The sequence below is a fragment of the Pavona decussata genome, unplaced genomic scaffold, assembly GCF_977016875.1.
Source record: "Pavona decussata unplaced genomic scaffold, jaPavDecu1.1 SCAFFOLD_2, whole genome shotgun sequence".
Classification (NCBI taxonomy): Eukaryota; Metazoa; Cnidaria; class Anthozoa; order Scleractinia; family Agariciidae; genus Pavona; species Pavona decussata.
In genome coordinates this window covers 604,725-621,171 of record NW_028145426.1, presented here as the reverse complement: position 1 = coordinate 621,171, position 16,447 = coordinate 604,725, and the positions used below count along the sequence as shown (strand labels likewise).

At 40.0% G+C, this 16,447-nt stretch overlaps 1 protein-coding gene across 7 annotated transcripts in view; it reads left to right on the top strand.

Moving 5' to 3' along the window:
• Positions 1–16,447, top strand: part of LOC146489865 (hemicentin-1-like) — a 73,102-nt gene that overhangs the window by 39,108 nt on the left and 17,547 nt on the right. For all 7 annotated transcript variants that reach the window (XM_085111457.1, XM_085111383.1, XM_085111313.1 and 4 more), the window contains 15 exons: positions 243–545; positions 1,382–1,684; positions 2,194–2,523; positions 3,233–3,553; positions 4,805–5,128; positions 6,113–6,442; positions 7,234–7,566; positions 8,307–8,615; positions 9,469–9,798; positions 10,366–10,686; positions 11,570–11,896; positions 12,610–12,924; positions 13,953–14,282; positions 15,117–15,446; positions 16,028–16,357. In XM_085111457.1, the coding sequence (XP_084967583.1) occupies positions 243–545; positions 1,382–1,684; positions 2,194–2,523; positions 3,233–3,553; positions 4,805–5,128; positions 6,113–6,442; positions 7,234–7,566; positions 8,307–8,615; positions 9,469–9,798; positions 10,366–10,686; positions 11,570–11,896; positions 12,610–12,924; positions 13,953–14,282; positions 15,117–15,446; positions 16,028–16,357 (4,836 nt within the window). The remainder of the gene's footprint in view (positions 1–242; positions 546–1,381; positions 1,685–2,193; positions 2,524–3,232; positions 3,554–4,804; positions 5,129–6,112; positions 6,443–7,233; positions 7,567–8,306; positions 8,616–9,468; positions 9,799–10,365; positions 10,687–11,569; positions 11,897–12,609; positions 12,925–13,952; positions 14,283–15,116; positions 15,447–16,027; positions 16,358–16,447) is intronic.

Genomic DNA, 16,447 nt, shown 5'->3' with positions numbered 1-16,447 from the left:
ATACTTTAGGAGTGGAGTTTTCAAAATGTAAGGATTTATAAAGATAGCTGATAGGATTTGTCATTTAACTGAAGTTAACTTGCCTCACTTCAGTTATATAGGTAAGTGTAAAGAAGCGTTTTTGAAATTATATCGCTCTTAGCGAACGGCAGCATTCGCGATATTTTCCACCAAGTTTTACATTCATCCTTGTTTTGTGCCGTTAGGACTGTAACGTACTAATTTTTTTTGCTGTTTCATAGTTCCAGAAGCACCACGGATAAACGTTTCCCGTGCGGCAATACGTTCCGTGGAGAATCGAGAGCCTGTCTCTATAAGAGTCGGTCAGACGCTTTCTGTGCTAAGTGGAACAAACGTATCAATCGATTGCTCCGTGAGTGGTGTCCCTAAGCCAGAGATTACGTGGAGCCGAGATGGCCGCGTGCTTGTCAAAGAATCTTTGTTAATCATCGACAATGTTACAAGTGAGGACACGGGTGTGTATCTGTGCAAAGCTTTCAACCTTGAAGGAGAGGTTGCTGCGAGTTCCATGGTAAATGTAACAGGTAAATTATATTTTATTTCTTTATCCAGACAAGTATTTCTACGGGAAATATCCAATTCAGCAGGGTTAGTTTAGTCTAAATGGAGTTCTATATTTACATTAAATTAAATATTAACAGTAATGACATAGTTTAAATTGAAATAACACACAAATATATACAAAATTGCCAACTATTTTTTTTTAATTGTTCGCCTGACCTCTTTTGAATTCAGAGTGATGTTCACGAGATCGAATTGTCCAAGGGAGTGTGTTCCTTGTTTTCGCCCCATTAATTCGAAAAGATCCTTAAGATTTCTTAGTTTTCTAGGAAGGGAGCCTAAACAGATCCCAGGTCGTAATCCTATAGTTATGCACAGTGGACGTGCACTGAAAATCGCGCAATGCGTTACTTCACAAAGCATTTTGTTTCGTACACTTACAGACGTCTCGACGACGTTGGGGACTTGGCAAACCTAATGCGTTGTGAAGCAACGCATTGGGCGATAATCCAGTAGGTGTTCTCACACTAGACAAACAATCACACTTGTAATCGTAATCATAATAATTGATACTGGTAATGATACTGCCAAAGTACAATCCTTTAAATTACTAAAACTCCCTCTAAGATGGGCGGAGCTTTAAGCATTCAACGTCCATTTTAGAGGAAGCACCTAACACATTTAGTTTAGTTGAGGTAATTTAAATGCTATTCAGCATACTAATGAAGGGTCCGTGTGACTGCAGGGTTGTGCATGTTTCAACCTTGATGGTAGTTTTTGAATATAAAAAAACAAACAAGCAAATTATTCCCCTGTCAAACTGCCTCGTAATTTTTGCCATCATGTTTATTGTTTTCAGAAACCTCATCGCCAAGAATCTTTGCAGTTGACAAGTCACTTAAAGTCCTTGACAGTGGTTCGTTTACAGTCGATGTCGGATCCAATGTAACGGCAGTCACTCGTAACGCGTTATCCATCAGGTGTAACGCAACTGGTATACCCACACCCCAGATCACATGGAGTAAAGATGGCAGTCTATTGGATGCTACAGGGCCGGTGTATGTATTAGGGTCCCTTTCCTCAACAAACTCTGGTCGCTACCAGTGCACCGCTTCCAACATAGATGGAGCTGATGTTCAGGATATTCAGATCGTTGTGTTAGGTAAATTGTTCTTCTCAAACTTCAATTTGATCCAGGGCGCTTTACATTTAAATGGAAATACAAGGTTTTCTGGGAATGGTATGCGTCAATCGGTTTGGAAATTTTGAATAATTACGTGCCATCGATTAACGCTGTGCACTTTTTCTGATTTTCTCTACGACCTGCTTCTAACTGTAAGTGCAAAGGACTTTTTGAGTGTCTTCTATATATCGTATTTCCCTGAGCAGGAGACCTGAACACTAATTTTTCTCTTTCCATCTTCAATAAACGGACTTCAATATTCAGGTTAACGCTCTTCCGTCTTGATATTTACCATCAATGTGTTTCGTTTCGTTGAAGTGACTCAAGTTTTTAAAACTAGAGGATATTATTTGGGGAATGTCATCTGATATTTCCCGGTTTTATTTAAAGCATCTTGCATCATGTGATCTATTTTGACTAATAGTAGGCAAGCGAGATTATTTGCTTGATTACAAAATCAGATGCTGATTGGTTTATGCTTTGTTCAGATGGTAGTCAACCTGAGATTACAAGTAAAGAAGAAAATATTGTAGCTGTCAGCGGAGAAAATGAAGTAACCATAGTGATTGGAGGAAACTTAACCACCGTCGTTGGGACCGGTGTGAAGATCCTCTGTCCTGTTACAGCGCTGCCGAGTGCAATGATCACCTGGTTGGTTAATGGCTCAGCTGTGGAGGAGGAAAATGGTCGAATTTTTGACTCAGAAAATGGAGCAGTGACTATGATTGGTGTTACACCGGAAGATGTTGGCTCCTACACATGTGTTGCTAGAAACTCGTATGGATCGGCCTCAAAGACTACATTTCTGTCTCTTATAGGTAAGAGATTTTAAACTGTTTTATCGGTAGCTAACGAATGATAGTGTATCTTTTTCCACGAAATTGTTTGGTGCTAAGGTTTGTTCAGTTTGTATCGTCAGGTATTCTCAGCTTTGCCATCGAACTAGCTAAAAGTCGAAAAACGTGTAAGGTCAGTGCGAATTAAGTCAAACTGGGTTAATCGAAGTCTACAAAATCTTAGAACGGTACCGAGGGAAAAGGGCGAACTTAATTGTGAGGGTAGTGAGTTTCAACAGTGAGTTTACGACCGTGTGTTGCGGAATTTTATCCCGGACTCGGTATCACATGTGGCTCAAGTCTGCAGTTTGCTAGCTCTTGCCCTGGTCCAAAACTTTGTTGGTTTCTTAGTTTCTTTGAATTTGAAACCATCACTTTCAGATTCTGACCTCATCTAGCTGTAGACGTCTTGTATTAAAACAACCTACGGCGATACGTCTTTCAATTTGTCAAGTGCCGAGGATGCGTAAATGAATTATGAGTTGATTTTCAGATAGTCTCACTGCGAACTGACATTGGTCCAATGTTTTAAGCGTAGGTATTGTAATGAAATGCACACACATTTCACTCGCCTATACTGAAAGAGCCAAAACATGTGGTCGCCTTTATAGAAAATATCTTTTACTCTAGACCGATTCTCTTCGCATTTTTCGCCGCCTTCTTGTCTAATAACTAATGATGTTGTCTTTAGTTCCAGTTGAGCCAAAGATTTTGTCTTCAAATAAAAACATCCAAGACTTCAAATCGACAAGACATGACCTAGTCATTGGAGACAACGTGGAGGCCTTGGTAGGTACTGCCGTGCACATCCGTTGTCCAGTTACTGGCAATCCTGCCCCTGTCATAGAGTGGAAGAAATCTGGATTTTTGTTGACCACAAGCGGCAGTTTGCAGATTGCCAAAAACACGCTGATATTATTGGATAGCACGTGGTCAGATACTGGCAGTTACACATGTGAAGCCTCCAATGGCGCAGGATCAGACCAGAAGGAAAGTTTCCTTAAGTTCGTGGGTATGTTACAATGACTCGAATCCTTGCAGTTGAAAGCAAATTCATATACTCTCCAATTCAAATTTGTTCCTTATATTCGATCCGGCTTTCCGCCTAAACAATGGTAACAGAGTTTGGAATAGTAATCAGGGCCTGGCTGTTCGAAAGTCAATTAACGCTAATCCCCGTTTTCATCTCGTTTATAAAATTTTTTAGAAAGCTAATTTTGAGCTAGTGGTAAAGAAAAGTGTAAGTCAAACTACGGAACAAAAAAGATTTGAATAGTCTTCACTGATTAGTAATTAAACTCGAATCAAAGTTCACGTTAACCCATGAATAGCTTAATCGGGATTTAACAACTGAGCCTAAGGCTGTTTTTATACAATGCTTTCAATCAATGTATTGAGGGTTAAGGGAGGTTTTGAGTGACTGAAAATAACTTCCTGACAATTCCCTCCCCGCCCGGATTGACGTTTTAATGTATTTTCTTTCTGTCCATTTCTTGTTGAAAACTTAGCCCGTTTTTGCACGTATCAATTTAGGGTGCGGAACAATCATGGCTTTTTTCCAACAGTATGGATTTGCTAAAATGAAAATAAATTTGACCTGTTTGACTAAAAGCAGCGTAATCCTTAGATTTACCAAGTATCGTTGAAGTCGACAGTCCATTATATAGTTGTGTGCTTAGTGACCTGGCCTTTGAGTGGAATTGAGGCTGGTGTTGACTTTATTTTGATACAAATCTCACTTCTTTTCATGTGTAAATGAAAACTAGTTAGCACAACAGCACTCAAAACAAAGTCAACCTCCAGCCTCACTTCCACTCAAAAGCCAGGTCACTAAGGGCATAACTGTAAAATGTCTATTGGCGACTTTAACTGCTGAGCTATCTCGTGATCCTATAAAACACTGCCGAAGGTATTTTCTATGACTTTATAAACCCTGTCGCTGTCAAATAAGCTTAAGATCGAAAAAAACTGTCCAGGATGTGACTTTGTAACATATTGAAAAGCATACATGTATTTCGGCACTACGCAGGAAAAGTGTATTTTTGGCGTGCAACGAAGTAAACATTGCAAATACTATTCAGTATTATATTTTTGATCATTAAATGCTATCGGTTTTCATTGTCTAAGTGGCCTTATTACATCAACCAAACCGTAAAACGATTTATTAATATGTCTTTCAAGTGAAGGGACAGAAAGATACATTCTGTTATCATTCAAATTTACGTTGTTTTTCTCATCTTATCTCACATTTCTCTTTAAACAGCGCCAGAGAAGCCATCGATCAGAGGGAAGGAAACAAACGTTGAGTCGTACGACAGACAGCCAATCACAATAACGGTAGGTGGAACCCTAAAAGTACTCGAGAAGACCACAGTCAACATCCGTTGTACTGCGTCAGGCATTCCCGAGCCTTCTGTCTTTTGGAACAGCAGTAGCGACATGCAACCGGCCAATAAATTCGACGTGAACAAGGGAGGACAGATGTTGACAATTCGTGAAGTGGATGCCAGTGATTCTGGGAAGTACATGTGCAGTGCGGTGAACAAAGCTGGCGAAGTTACTCAGGGTGCAGTGTTAGAAGTTATTGGTAAGAACCATAACAAATAAGCTTTTGAACTTGTTTTACATTGGGTAATAAGTGTGACGAAAATGGACGAGCAAGGCTTGACTACCAACAAATGAGCATGCTCAACATTCGTAATTCTTCGTGTTTTCCTTGTCGTTGCTATTGTTGTTGATTATTATTATTGTTAGCGATTGAGCCATCAGCCAGAAAGGGCTTTATAAAAAATATATGACATTGTTGGATAAGGTTGGGGCGAACATCTCCTGGAGTCGTGGCTTAGTTGGCCTCTAAATGCCGTGCATGTGTGCTTCTGTGGGATGACTTAATGATGTTCCTTGACGCCACCTTGAATTTATTTATAATTATGAAAAAATCTAAATTGAATACTTCTAAAAATGTTCTTAAAAAGGAAACACCTAACGTTTTTTACTATTCAGTCATCTTCAGGGTGATATTAAAAATAAAAGGGACGTCGCAAACCTATACTACGTTATTCTACGTGGGAATAGTTTTGCGATGAAAACGTGAACGCGAATGTTCAATAAAGGGTCTTTTTGACTGATTAGTAGTCATTCAAAGATCTTGCGTTTTAATTGTAACTTTGCTGATAGGATTTTAGTCTAAATAAAGGTGTGACCGTGGTGTTGTTTTGAACGTATTGCTGGTTCAGAATTAGAGTTCCAACACACAAACGCTTTAAGTTTCTTTTTGTTCACCGATGTAATATCGTCGCAGGAACATTTACCTTCGTCTATGAAGTGAGATGGGGATTGGATGTTATTCTGAATAAGCTGCGGATTTTTCTGGTTTGCCGTCTCAAGCGTACTTGAAATTAGTGGCAGCATCGTATTGCTTTTCGTGAGTTGTGATAACCAAATCTTTGATTTACACTTTGAGTAAAGAATGTAAGAACTTGGCTGTAAGAAATGGCGAAGGGAACGTGTTTCTACTTAAAAGCGCTTTTACTTGAAATGTTAGAATAAATATTTTTGGTTAACTTTGTAGAAGCCACTCTTCCTAAAATAACCACATCCGACGCGACCGTTTCCTGGTACAACAGAGAGGCTCGTGCTCTACCAGTCGGAGGTACAATAGAAGTACTATCAGGAACAAAAGTGACATTAACTTGCAAGTACTCAGCTTTTCCTGAACCAGAAGTCCAGTGGTCTGTTCTAGGTGAAGAAGGTCAAGTTTTAGAACAGGACGCCGGATATGAGATTACAAACGGTTCTTTGGTATTCATATCTGTACAGCCCTCTGATTCCGCGGAGTATGTCTGCTCTGTACGAAACGTTGCTGGAACTGCTCAAGCATCAACCACGCTTAAGGTTCTTGGTGAGTGTTGTTTGTCATGCGTTTCTCGCGTAGTCACTTTTATATTCCTTCTTTCTTGGCAGGGATAAAACAAACCGCTTCGTCCACATAGTGAAAATATAGAAACGCAATAACATAAAAGGGTGAAAATAAATCACTGATTGCTTTACAATGCCTGGGAGAAAGTAGTTAGTAAGAGTTAAGTGAGATCAAAGTTGCTCCCTATTTAGGGCGATCCTCGTTAAGAGCGCTTCTTTACGTGGAGGCGAGTTGGTGTGATGGTTAGTGCCTCGAAGGGTCGATGGTTCGAGGGTAGTCAATTATCGTCACAGTCTTGTTGTCTCCTGAGACAAGAATCTTAACTCTACTCTAACTAGGGTATATGCGGCTCAGTCGTTACGGCATCTTACCAGTTTACAGAATATCGTGGCTTCCATTCCCGCAGTGGTCTCAAATTTGTCCGCGTTACACACTCATATGATCAACATTCCATCTTTCTCAGTAGCTCAAGCGTTGTTGTTTTTCAATGAACTATGCTAGCATGATGTGGGAGTCGTGTTGCGCGCCTGTGATGTGGTTTGGCAATGTGTACGTATACAGTTCACGCAGCTGATAACAGACACACATAATACAAGCGTAGTTAGGCGGAGAGCTATTGGTGAACTAAGAAATTGGCGGCATCAAAAGATAATTGGTCATATCGTTGGAAAATAGTAGTGATAAGAGGATGAGCCGTGTCCATGCAAGGCCATTTCTTTAAGGAACCAATGTTTGTGTAGACTCATTTAACGGCATTTTGTTTTTTCCTTTAGTTCCTCAGCCACCATCCATCAGCTCTTCCCAAGAAATCGTAGTATCATTATCAGAAATTGCTCCCGTGCAAGCTACAGTAGGAAGTGTCGTAACAGTTCTCTCGGGCATGCGAATCACAATCACGTGTTCAGCAGACGGGATCCCTACCCCAACCGTGGCCTGGAGCAAAGGAGAGGATATGCTTCACACGTCATCAGCAAACAGTAGGGTGACTGTGAAGTCAGGAGTGTTAACAATAGAGCGTGCTACCACAAGTGACTCGGGAGATTATCTATGCACTGCTATGAGTGAAGTTGGGGTTGATCAGGAATCTACGAAAGTTACAGTAATTGGTTAGTTATGTTTGAGATGTTAATAGGTAAAACGTCTGCTGTGAAACGTGCCTCTGGCGTACTGTTCTGTTTTGGTGATACCATTGGAGTTCTATTCAACATTTAGGCAGCAAAGCTTCGCCTCTCGAGTCGCCAGTATTCTAAGTCGATAAAATCCAAGAGCGAGTTGTCTAATTGTTTTATATTAGCATAACCCAAGGACCGATCTATTCAACAACGTAATTCCGTAAAAATAGTTTATAACTAGCTTGCTGGCTTGCGAGTTTTAGAATTTCTCATACGCGGTGCCTCCAGGTAATCTGTCGAGAATTAGTCCGCGCTTGCCTTTCGTAGCCAATCAGATTTCGAGTTTGCGTAATAGTCGGTCGGTTACCGAGTTATGGTAATTTAGGTGTAAGTTACTGTAAGTATACAGATGCTGACGTGTGTGGCTGAAAAAAAAAACAGTCCTTCCTTGACGTTACGTTGTATTAACATATAACCCGAAGTTCTGCACTATTTTTGTACTCGGTAAGCAAGATGAAAATTATTTGAAAGATCTTTGAAAACCATCGAAATAGTTAAAAGTTAGGCAATTTGGTCTATACTTTCTGTTCATTAGCCAAAATTGAGAAGTAGGAAAATTATTAATTACTTTAATTAGAAGAGAATTTTTTAATTGTGGGACTGGTTTCAAATATCCCGAGGCATATGTTAGTGCATTGCGTGAGTATGTTTATAAATAAATGCTTTTCTTGCAGAACCAAGCAAACCAATCATCCAGCGGCCGGAAGTGGGCAACATTCCTCTATCCAACAAGACGTCAGTTGACGTTTCGATAGGAAGTGACGTCACCGTGCTAACACAAACTCGTATCAATATCACATGTAAGGTGGACGGTGTACCGAAACCGGAAATCACGTGGTTAAGGGATGCGATACCCGTGAAATCTGACACCGACAGCTCATTGGTACTGACCATCAGGGCCCTAGAGGATGCTGGTCAGGTTACATGCGTCGCCGAAAACATGGCAGGAAATGCATCACAAAGCACTGATATCAACGTAATTGGTAAGAAGGCAGGGCGCTAAGGAGAGGGTAAAGAAGAAACACGGCCTGGGGGTTTTGTTTCTTAGGTTTGATCTTAAAAAAAGTATAACCGTTGTTTTAACTACGTTTTTATTTTTAATTTCTATTCACGATTTAAGAAAGTCAAATTTAAAGGAAAGCCAAACATTACTTTAGAAGCTTACGTTTATTAGCTATTGAAATTGATTCTTATCTGAAGCTTTTCTGAATAAATTCAATTTTTAAGTACGCGTAAGATGTTCGCCTTTCCAGAATGCCAAACTTAGGAGAAGGAGAAGCGAATGTTTCGCTTGAGTGTAAAGATTATGAGGTTAATTTACTCCTGTATTTGTTTTAGGCAGCACCTAACCACTTTATTCTTCTTTGTTTGTTTGTAAGCGTATTTGATAGTGTGCTATCTGAGAGTATTTGAGAGTATGCGTAGAGCTAAGATCTAGAATCTTTAGGATTTTGTCCTTGTGGACTATATACTCTACTTTTCGCGGTGTCTATCTTTAGCCGATTTAACAGATTTTGAGCGTGAGCCAACGTAAATATGCAAAGCAGTCATTACTGAACAAGCTTAATACCCTAGTGATGTTCAAATATACCTACTTGCGTAAGGTTAACCTGTGTAGGAGTTGAATAAATATGACCCCAAGTTTCAGAGCGAGTGCCATAGAGCCGGCTCTCTCTACCCCGTCCCCACCCTTGGCCCCTACCCACTCCCCCCCTCGTTTAGTCTCTTCTGATCTGTGCACACACTTTCCGTCATTTCAACAGTTCTACTGTTTCTTCAGTCCTTCTTTTACTTATGTTGTTTAAATAAATTGACTTTCTTTTAATTATGTATCAGAACCAGTTCTTCCTCGCATCAAATCGGGCGAAGGTGAAATCATTGCGTTGAGTAGGAGACGACCTGTTACGGCGTCTGTAGGTGTGACTGTGCAGATGTTCACAGGCACCTCACTCACTCTGGAATGCTTAGCAGAGGGAACTCCAAGGCCATTTGTCTCCTGGACGAAGAATGCTCAACCACTGGAATCCAAGGATAGGGTCTCCATTGAAGAGGATGGAACTATGATTATTATAAGGAACACTCAGCTTGGAGATACGGGACGATACATGTGCTTAGCTAAGAGTGCTATCGGAGAGACGCATGAGGCCTCCTCTGTATATATTCGCGGTAATAACTTATTTTCTATAAACTACCTTCCACGTAGAATTGTTCATTCCACGTTTTTTTTTTTTTTTTTTAATTGAAAGTCAAAAAACCGAACTGCCCCAAAATAATCACTCTTTCCGATTTAAACAGACAAAAACGGCATACGAATCAACCATCACTCTAAGCAAAAACGCATCAGTCGTTGAGCGGCGGAAACACGTGTATCTAAGACACATTTGGATCTCATTTTGCTTCTGTTTTGTTGTGAAAGTGGCGTGCGTCTGTTAGATCCATCACTAAGCATAGCAAGTCAAAAGTAGGGTGAACGTACAAACGTTTGTACGGCGTCTAACACATCATGCAAGGTATAATCAATACCTCAATCTCAGATTATTGCCTTTGTATATCTTCACAGAACAAATTAGTAATCGTGGCTTTTATTAAATTTTCCAAACTTTCATTCACAATTTCAATTGAAGGAAAATTGACTACTCTAATTTTAATTGCTTGCTCACTTTTACGCATAATTTTTACAAAGCAAACAAGATACTTTTGATAAACTTCGCGTATCACTTTCTTTTTTCTCAGCACCCATCCGCCCAAGAATAAGAAAATCGAGATCCTACATCATCTGGTACGAGAACCAGCCATTCAAAGGAAAAATTGGTGACAACTTAACAACACTGAAAGGCAGAAAATTAACCCTGACCTGTCCTGCTCTGGGACTGCCCCAACCAGCCATTGCATGGTACAGAGGAGGAATGAGGATGAAGAGCGGTGGCAATTACGTTGCTATTGGCAACACACTGATCATGTACAATCTGGATCCAATGGACACGGACCGTTACACGTGTGTGGCAAGGAACTTTGCTGGAGTCACGTCGGCCACTACTACGTTAAAAGTTCACGGTATGGATTTTATTTGCTTGCTTCATTTTGGACGGCCTTGACTTTTGTTAAAAGCTTCTACCTCAAAGCATCCGTAATCAGCTTTTAAAGTTTTCATCAACGTTCTACAAGGAATGACAGATAGGTAATTGAACAGCAACGCCCGATTCAACACAACATGAAAAGTAACCTCGCATAAAATGACTTGTAAGACCATGTTACACTAAGAGATTTTCAAATAGCAAAACCAACTTACTGGCAACTATCATTTTATGGTTTTTTTTTTTTTTGTTTGGTTGTGGTGTTTTGCCCAACCCCCTCCCCTCAAGAATACAATGGCAGGTTCCTTACACCTTAAGATTACACGTTACAACTGGCGGTGAATTTTAATTAGTTGTCACAAAAACTTGTCAATCCTTAGTTAGCGGGTGTAAAATTTTAAAAGGATATGTTTTTCTCTCCCAGCTAAAAAGTGCTTTTATCCCACTCTTCTTGCAAAAATTTGTATCCTAGTGTTTCCGATTCAAAAACGAAAAATTGTTTATTCGCATTTTTTCTGTAAAATCCACTAATAATGTTACCTTGATCGTCGCAAAAGCTTTCGACATTGCCGTACACTAACAATATGCCGAGCATATGAACCTAACAAATTGACCTTTTTTCGCTCCGAGTCTCCCGAGTAACTTTCAATGGTTAGGATCCAACTAGTGCGATCAAGGATTCGATTCCTGTAGGAGACCGGCTTATATTTTTTTTCTTCAGATGCAGTGCTAGCGATTAACTGTTTTCAATTCATTTTTTCATGCCTGAGATTTAAATTTATCATCTTGCCCTTTTTATTTAGCTTGTCATTATTCGCATCCATAATTTACCGAAATTTCATGTCATATCGATTTTATTCCAGAGCCCATGGCGCCGAAGATCATGTCGTCGTATGGACACAAAGAATCCTTGCAAAAGCAGGAGCGTCTTAATATTACGATCGGAAATGAAGCCTCGATCTTACAAGGAAGTCCGCTTACCATCAAGTGTCCAGTGCTCGGCGTACCAGAACCAAAGATAAAATGGATAAAAGATCGAAAGATGCTCTCTACTAATGACCGTATGGAGATGGACTGTGCTGGTATCCTTAACATATTCAAAATGGAACTGGAGGATTCTGGTGATTACGCATGCGTCGCTGAGAGCTTTCTAGGGATGGACATGGCTTTTAGTGCCGTAACAGTGTTTGGTAAGAGGTTGTCAGTGTTGTTTTAACTTCATACCTCCAAAATTTAGCTTTTAATGGCGTTGTATCAGTTTGGGTATTGGTATTACGCAAACCAAGATTTTGATAACTTGGCATTGCTCGTACCGTAAGCTTCGTTGCCATGGTTGAAGTAATGCTCCTGAAATATAGCACTATTTTTGTTTTGAAAAGTGATTTTTTTTCCGGTCGGGACTTTGAAAAGTTCTTGAATTTTGTTTTGCCTTGTTTGTTTCTGTTTTTGCGATAAGAGTTGGAGATGTTCTTAAATATTCATAATGTGCGCAAGGTAATTGTTTGTCCTTTTTGTGCACGCTTGTCCTCTGAGAGCAAAAATTCTAAGGGTAGTTAAGATCTTTTGCTTGACAACTGATGTTTGACCTTGGATCTTCTTGACAAAGGTACCCTTCACGGGAGGTTCCGTTAAATCGCTGCAAAAATATTCTTGAATTTACACAAACAAAAGTCCCGAAATTTCCCCTTCTCTTCAATTTTGTTATTCTGATATTTCATTTGTCTTCACTGCTTTTCTACCGCATTTTCGTTTCAATTCAATTCAAAGCCTTGCTACATTTCGTGAAAAAAATTCTAAAATATGGGGGGGAGGGGGTGGGGGGTACAAGGAGAGAAATTCGGCTAAGTTCGTTTGGATAACTTTTCAAAATTACTGTACTTGTGTGTCCCTTTGTGCCTTTCAGAGGCTGTGAAACCCAGTGTTGAAATCTCCGGTAGAGTTTATATCAGCAGCGGTAGCATTGTAGACATGCATGTAGGAGACAACCTGACGGCCCTCGCCACTACTCCTGTGAACATCAATTGCTCAGCTAGAGGAATCCCAAAACCAAACATTCTCTGGCAAGTGAACGGGAAACAACTCGGCAATGGTGGGAATTATAAGACTGATAACAATGGAGCGCTGGCCATAAGAGGAATACAGAACAAGGGAGAGTTCAAGTGCATTGCAGAGAACTTCATGGGCCAAGATGGTGCAACAAGTTTCATATCTCTCTTAGGTTTGTGGTATAAAGTTACTTTCCGAGATAAATGGGTCTGCCCTGGCTAGTCTTTAACCGCGGTCAAGCATAAAAAGTTAGAAAAATCCGTTAAAGATATGGTTTTTATTCTGAGAGCTCAAAGATTATAAGGTTTTTTTCTGTGAGTTTATTAAATCATTGAACGATTTACTAAAGAAGTTTCAAGTCTCTTTTAAGGTAAAGTATGTGCAGACTGGTCGGCTCTTTGTCTGTTTTCTGTTTGAATGTGATGTTTCCCTTATGGTTCCTGAAATTTTCCTAGTATATCTTAATTGATTTAGTATTCTCACAATCTCGCTAGAGCCTTAACAGCTTTGAGCTCTCAAACGACAAGGTTGACAGCAGTTAAGGCCATTCTAAACTTGAAATGATGAATACCTGCAATCTTTACAGATGACTTGGTTTGCGTTTTAAACACGAGAACCGATTTATTTTTATCATTTGATTATTTGGCTTCAGAAGAATGTTTTATAGTCTACCAGATTCTTGGATCGACACCTTGACTAAAGGAGTTTCAGTCATTTGTCCCGATTATGTATTTTAAAAACTCAAAGCCCGCGCACTCATAACTAGAGGTTTCGTCAACTTTGCATAAAGGCGTCAGCTCAAGGAGAAAGACAAATGACTTGTCTATTGGTAGCTTATGGAAGACGTTCATAGTGCTTTTTGAATATGGGACAATTCTTCCGCGGCATTCAACGACAAGAACGCCAAACAATCATGGTCAAAACAATTTACACTAAACTGAGATTTAAGCAAAAATATTTGTAGGAGTTCATCGTGTAAAACAAGAATTTGCCATAAAAGAATACGGCGGATGCATAATTGATGTCCTTAAAGCAAGTCTTTTTATTACGTGATTGAAAAAATTTCTTGCTTCCGTATCATGTTTCACCCGCAGCTACACTTCGACGCATTTTGTCGTCCGTTTAGGCAGGTCTTGAGTCATATATGGTGTAGCAAATTAACCTGCTTCTCATTTGCAACAATTTTTATTTTTTCGTCAGAGCCTGTCAAGCCGTCTATTATCGCCTCTGAGGTTCCACAGACAGTAGAAGCTAAAGACCAAAGTCCCGTAACCTTAACCATTGGTGATAACGTGACAGCACTTACCAATACAAGTATTACTATTCAGTGTCCCACCAGCGGCGTACCAACACCAACTGTCACGTGGTCAAAAGATGGTACGGAAATCCACAGTGGGGGCAGGTACAAAGTTCAGGATGGTGGTTCATTGCTAATTACTGACGCCGAAGGTGAAGACAATGGTCGATACACCTGCAGTTCGGGCAATGTTGCTGGTAATGCCAGCTCATCCAGCATGGTGCAAGTCGTTGGTAAGACTGATTTTTCCCTCTGTTAATCTTAGCTTTTATGTCCTGATAGCATTCCTGCAGGATGTTCTTTTAAGACATAGAAGGCTATCGCAACTCTCAAATTCCGAAAAGAAGCCTGAAAAAATTAAGGCTGGAACAGGATTCGAGTCCATCAACTCGGCGATACCAATGGTTATTTTGTAAGTTTGTAGTAAATCCGTGAAGTATCAGTGAATTGGAATGAATATATGAAATATCATGATCACATATTTGAAGTGCGAATGAAAGATTTAAAGGTAAGGAAGGCCATCGCGGTTTTGTACACGGCAAATTGTAATTGAGCAGTTGCGTAAAGAAAGCCTGAAAAAATTCGGGCTAGAAAGGAACAAGTAGCGTTTTTGTCTTCCAGACTATCCTCGGGTTTGTGTTAGGTAATTGGAATTATGTCGCCGAAACATCCAAAGGAGAATGAAAAACCCCAGCAATATTACGAATTAAGCAATATATTTAATCAGGAAGAGTTGTTTTTAATAAAATATGGCTCGGCACGAACACACCTTCAATCCCGGGACGTAAAACTTGAGATAGCTTTTGATAGCGAACACATATATATTTTGTAGTAATCCAAAACACTTTCCCAATCTTAACGACGGCTCGCGACTATTTTGGCAAATGGGAACCTGCTTCAGTTAACGTTGCCTTGGATTTCAACTTGTTGACTCTACAACAGAAGCTTCTACGATTATTGATACAGTACAAATGGGAAGTTTCAAGAACCCAAAATAAGTGAGAAATCCTGATTAACATGAAACATAACATCTTTACTTTATTAAGCCTACGTTACTTAAATTCCAGATCCTGTTAAACCAGTGATAGAGGTTCCTGAATCAGGAAAATATATTCCTGTTGGTGATGGCAATCCAGTGACTATGAACATTGGTGACAACGTGACAGCAACTTCAAACACTACCATCACCATCAGGTGTCCAGTCAGTGGAGTACCAACACCATCTGTTATCTGGACAAAAGATGAAGTAGAAATCACCCTTGGAGTGAAGTATTCAATTGCAAGGGACAATTCTCTAGTGATTGAGGGACTGGCATCTGATGACAGTGCACAGTACACTTGCAGTGTGAAGAGCGTGTCAGGCACTGACAGTGAATCGTCGGTAGTAAAGATAATAGGTGAGTTTAAAACTCAATGTACAAATAAACCCAGAGACTAAGTTAATGAATTGTACGTCATCCATGAGGCGCAAATGGCGCAAATCGTTGGTTTTCAATTCCAGGTTTCTTTTGCGCGAAGCAACTGGGAGTATTACCACTTCTTCTTGGAAGGATGCTAGCCCATGCAGCATTTCATGGCCAATACCTATTTATACCTCCAATTTAGAGAGATTCCATGATGAAAAATGTTTCGTGTGAAGGAACTAACACGATCAGACTCAAACCAGTGGCTTTCTTCTCTTCCAATCTAATATCCAATGCGATAATCACCAAAACACCGCTCTTCTACAAAAGCAAGTAAAATGACATGGATATCCCTAGACAAATTCTGTTCACTTTGAAACGTGGATTCTAGATTCCTTTAGTTTACTTTTAATACGTCAAACGCCAAATGTAGCAAAACGTTTATCCAGCCGATAGGTACAGTGAATTTTTAGCGATCTCTCGAGAATCTTTTAATCACCACAATCAATATCTACGGGTTATTCAAAAATTGGGTTTCTTGAAAAAGAAACATTGTCGTGTCGTATCTTACACAGGACCATCGAAACCTGTAGTGAAGACATCTGGTGAGCCAAAAGCAATAGAAGCTGAAGACCGAAGCCCGATAACCATGACCATTGGTGATAACGTGACAGCACTTACCAATACAAGCATTACCATTCAGTGTCCAACCAGCGGTGTACCAACGCCAACTGTCACGTGGACAAAAGATGGCCAAGAAATCCTCAGCGAGGGCAGGTACACACTTCAGGATGATGGCTCATTGCTGATCAGAGAAGCTGACGAAGAAGACAATGCTCGATACACGTGCACTGCAGAAAGTGTTGGTGGGAAAGACAGCGCATCAAGCGCGGTGCAGATTGTTGGTAAGCAAGATTGCCTATCCTATGAATGGCCTTGTAATGTTTTAACGTTTTAAGGTATTTTTCAGAGTTGTTAAAGACTTAACCTACATG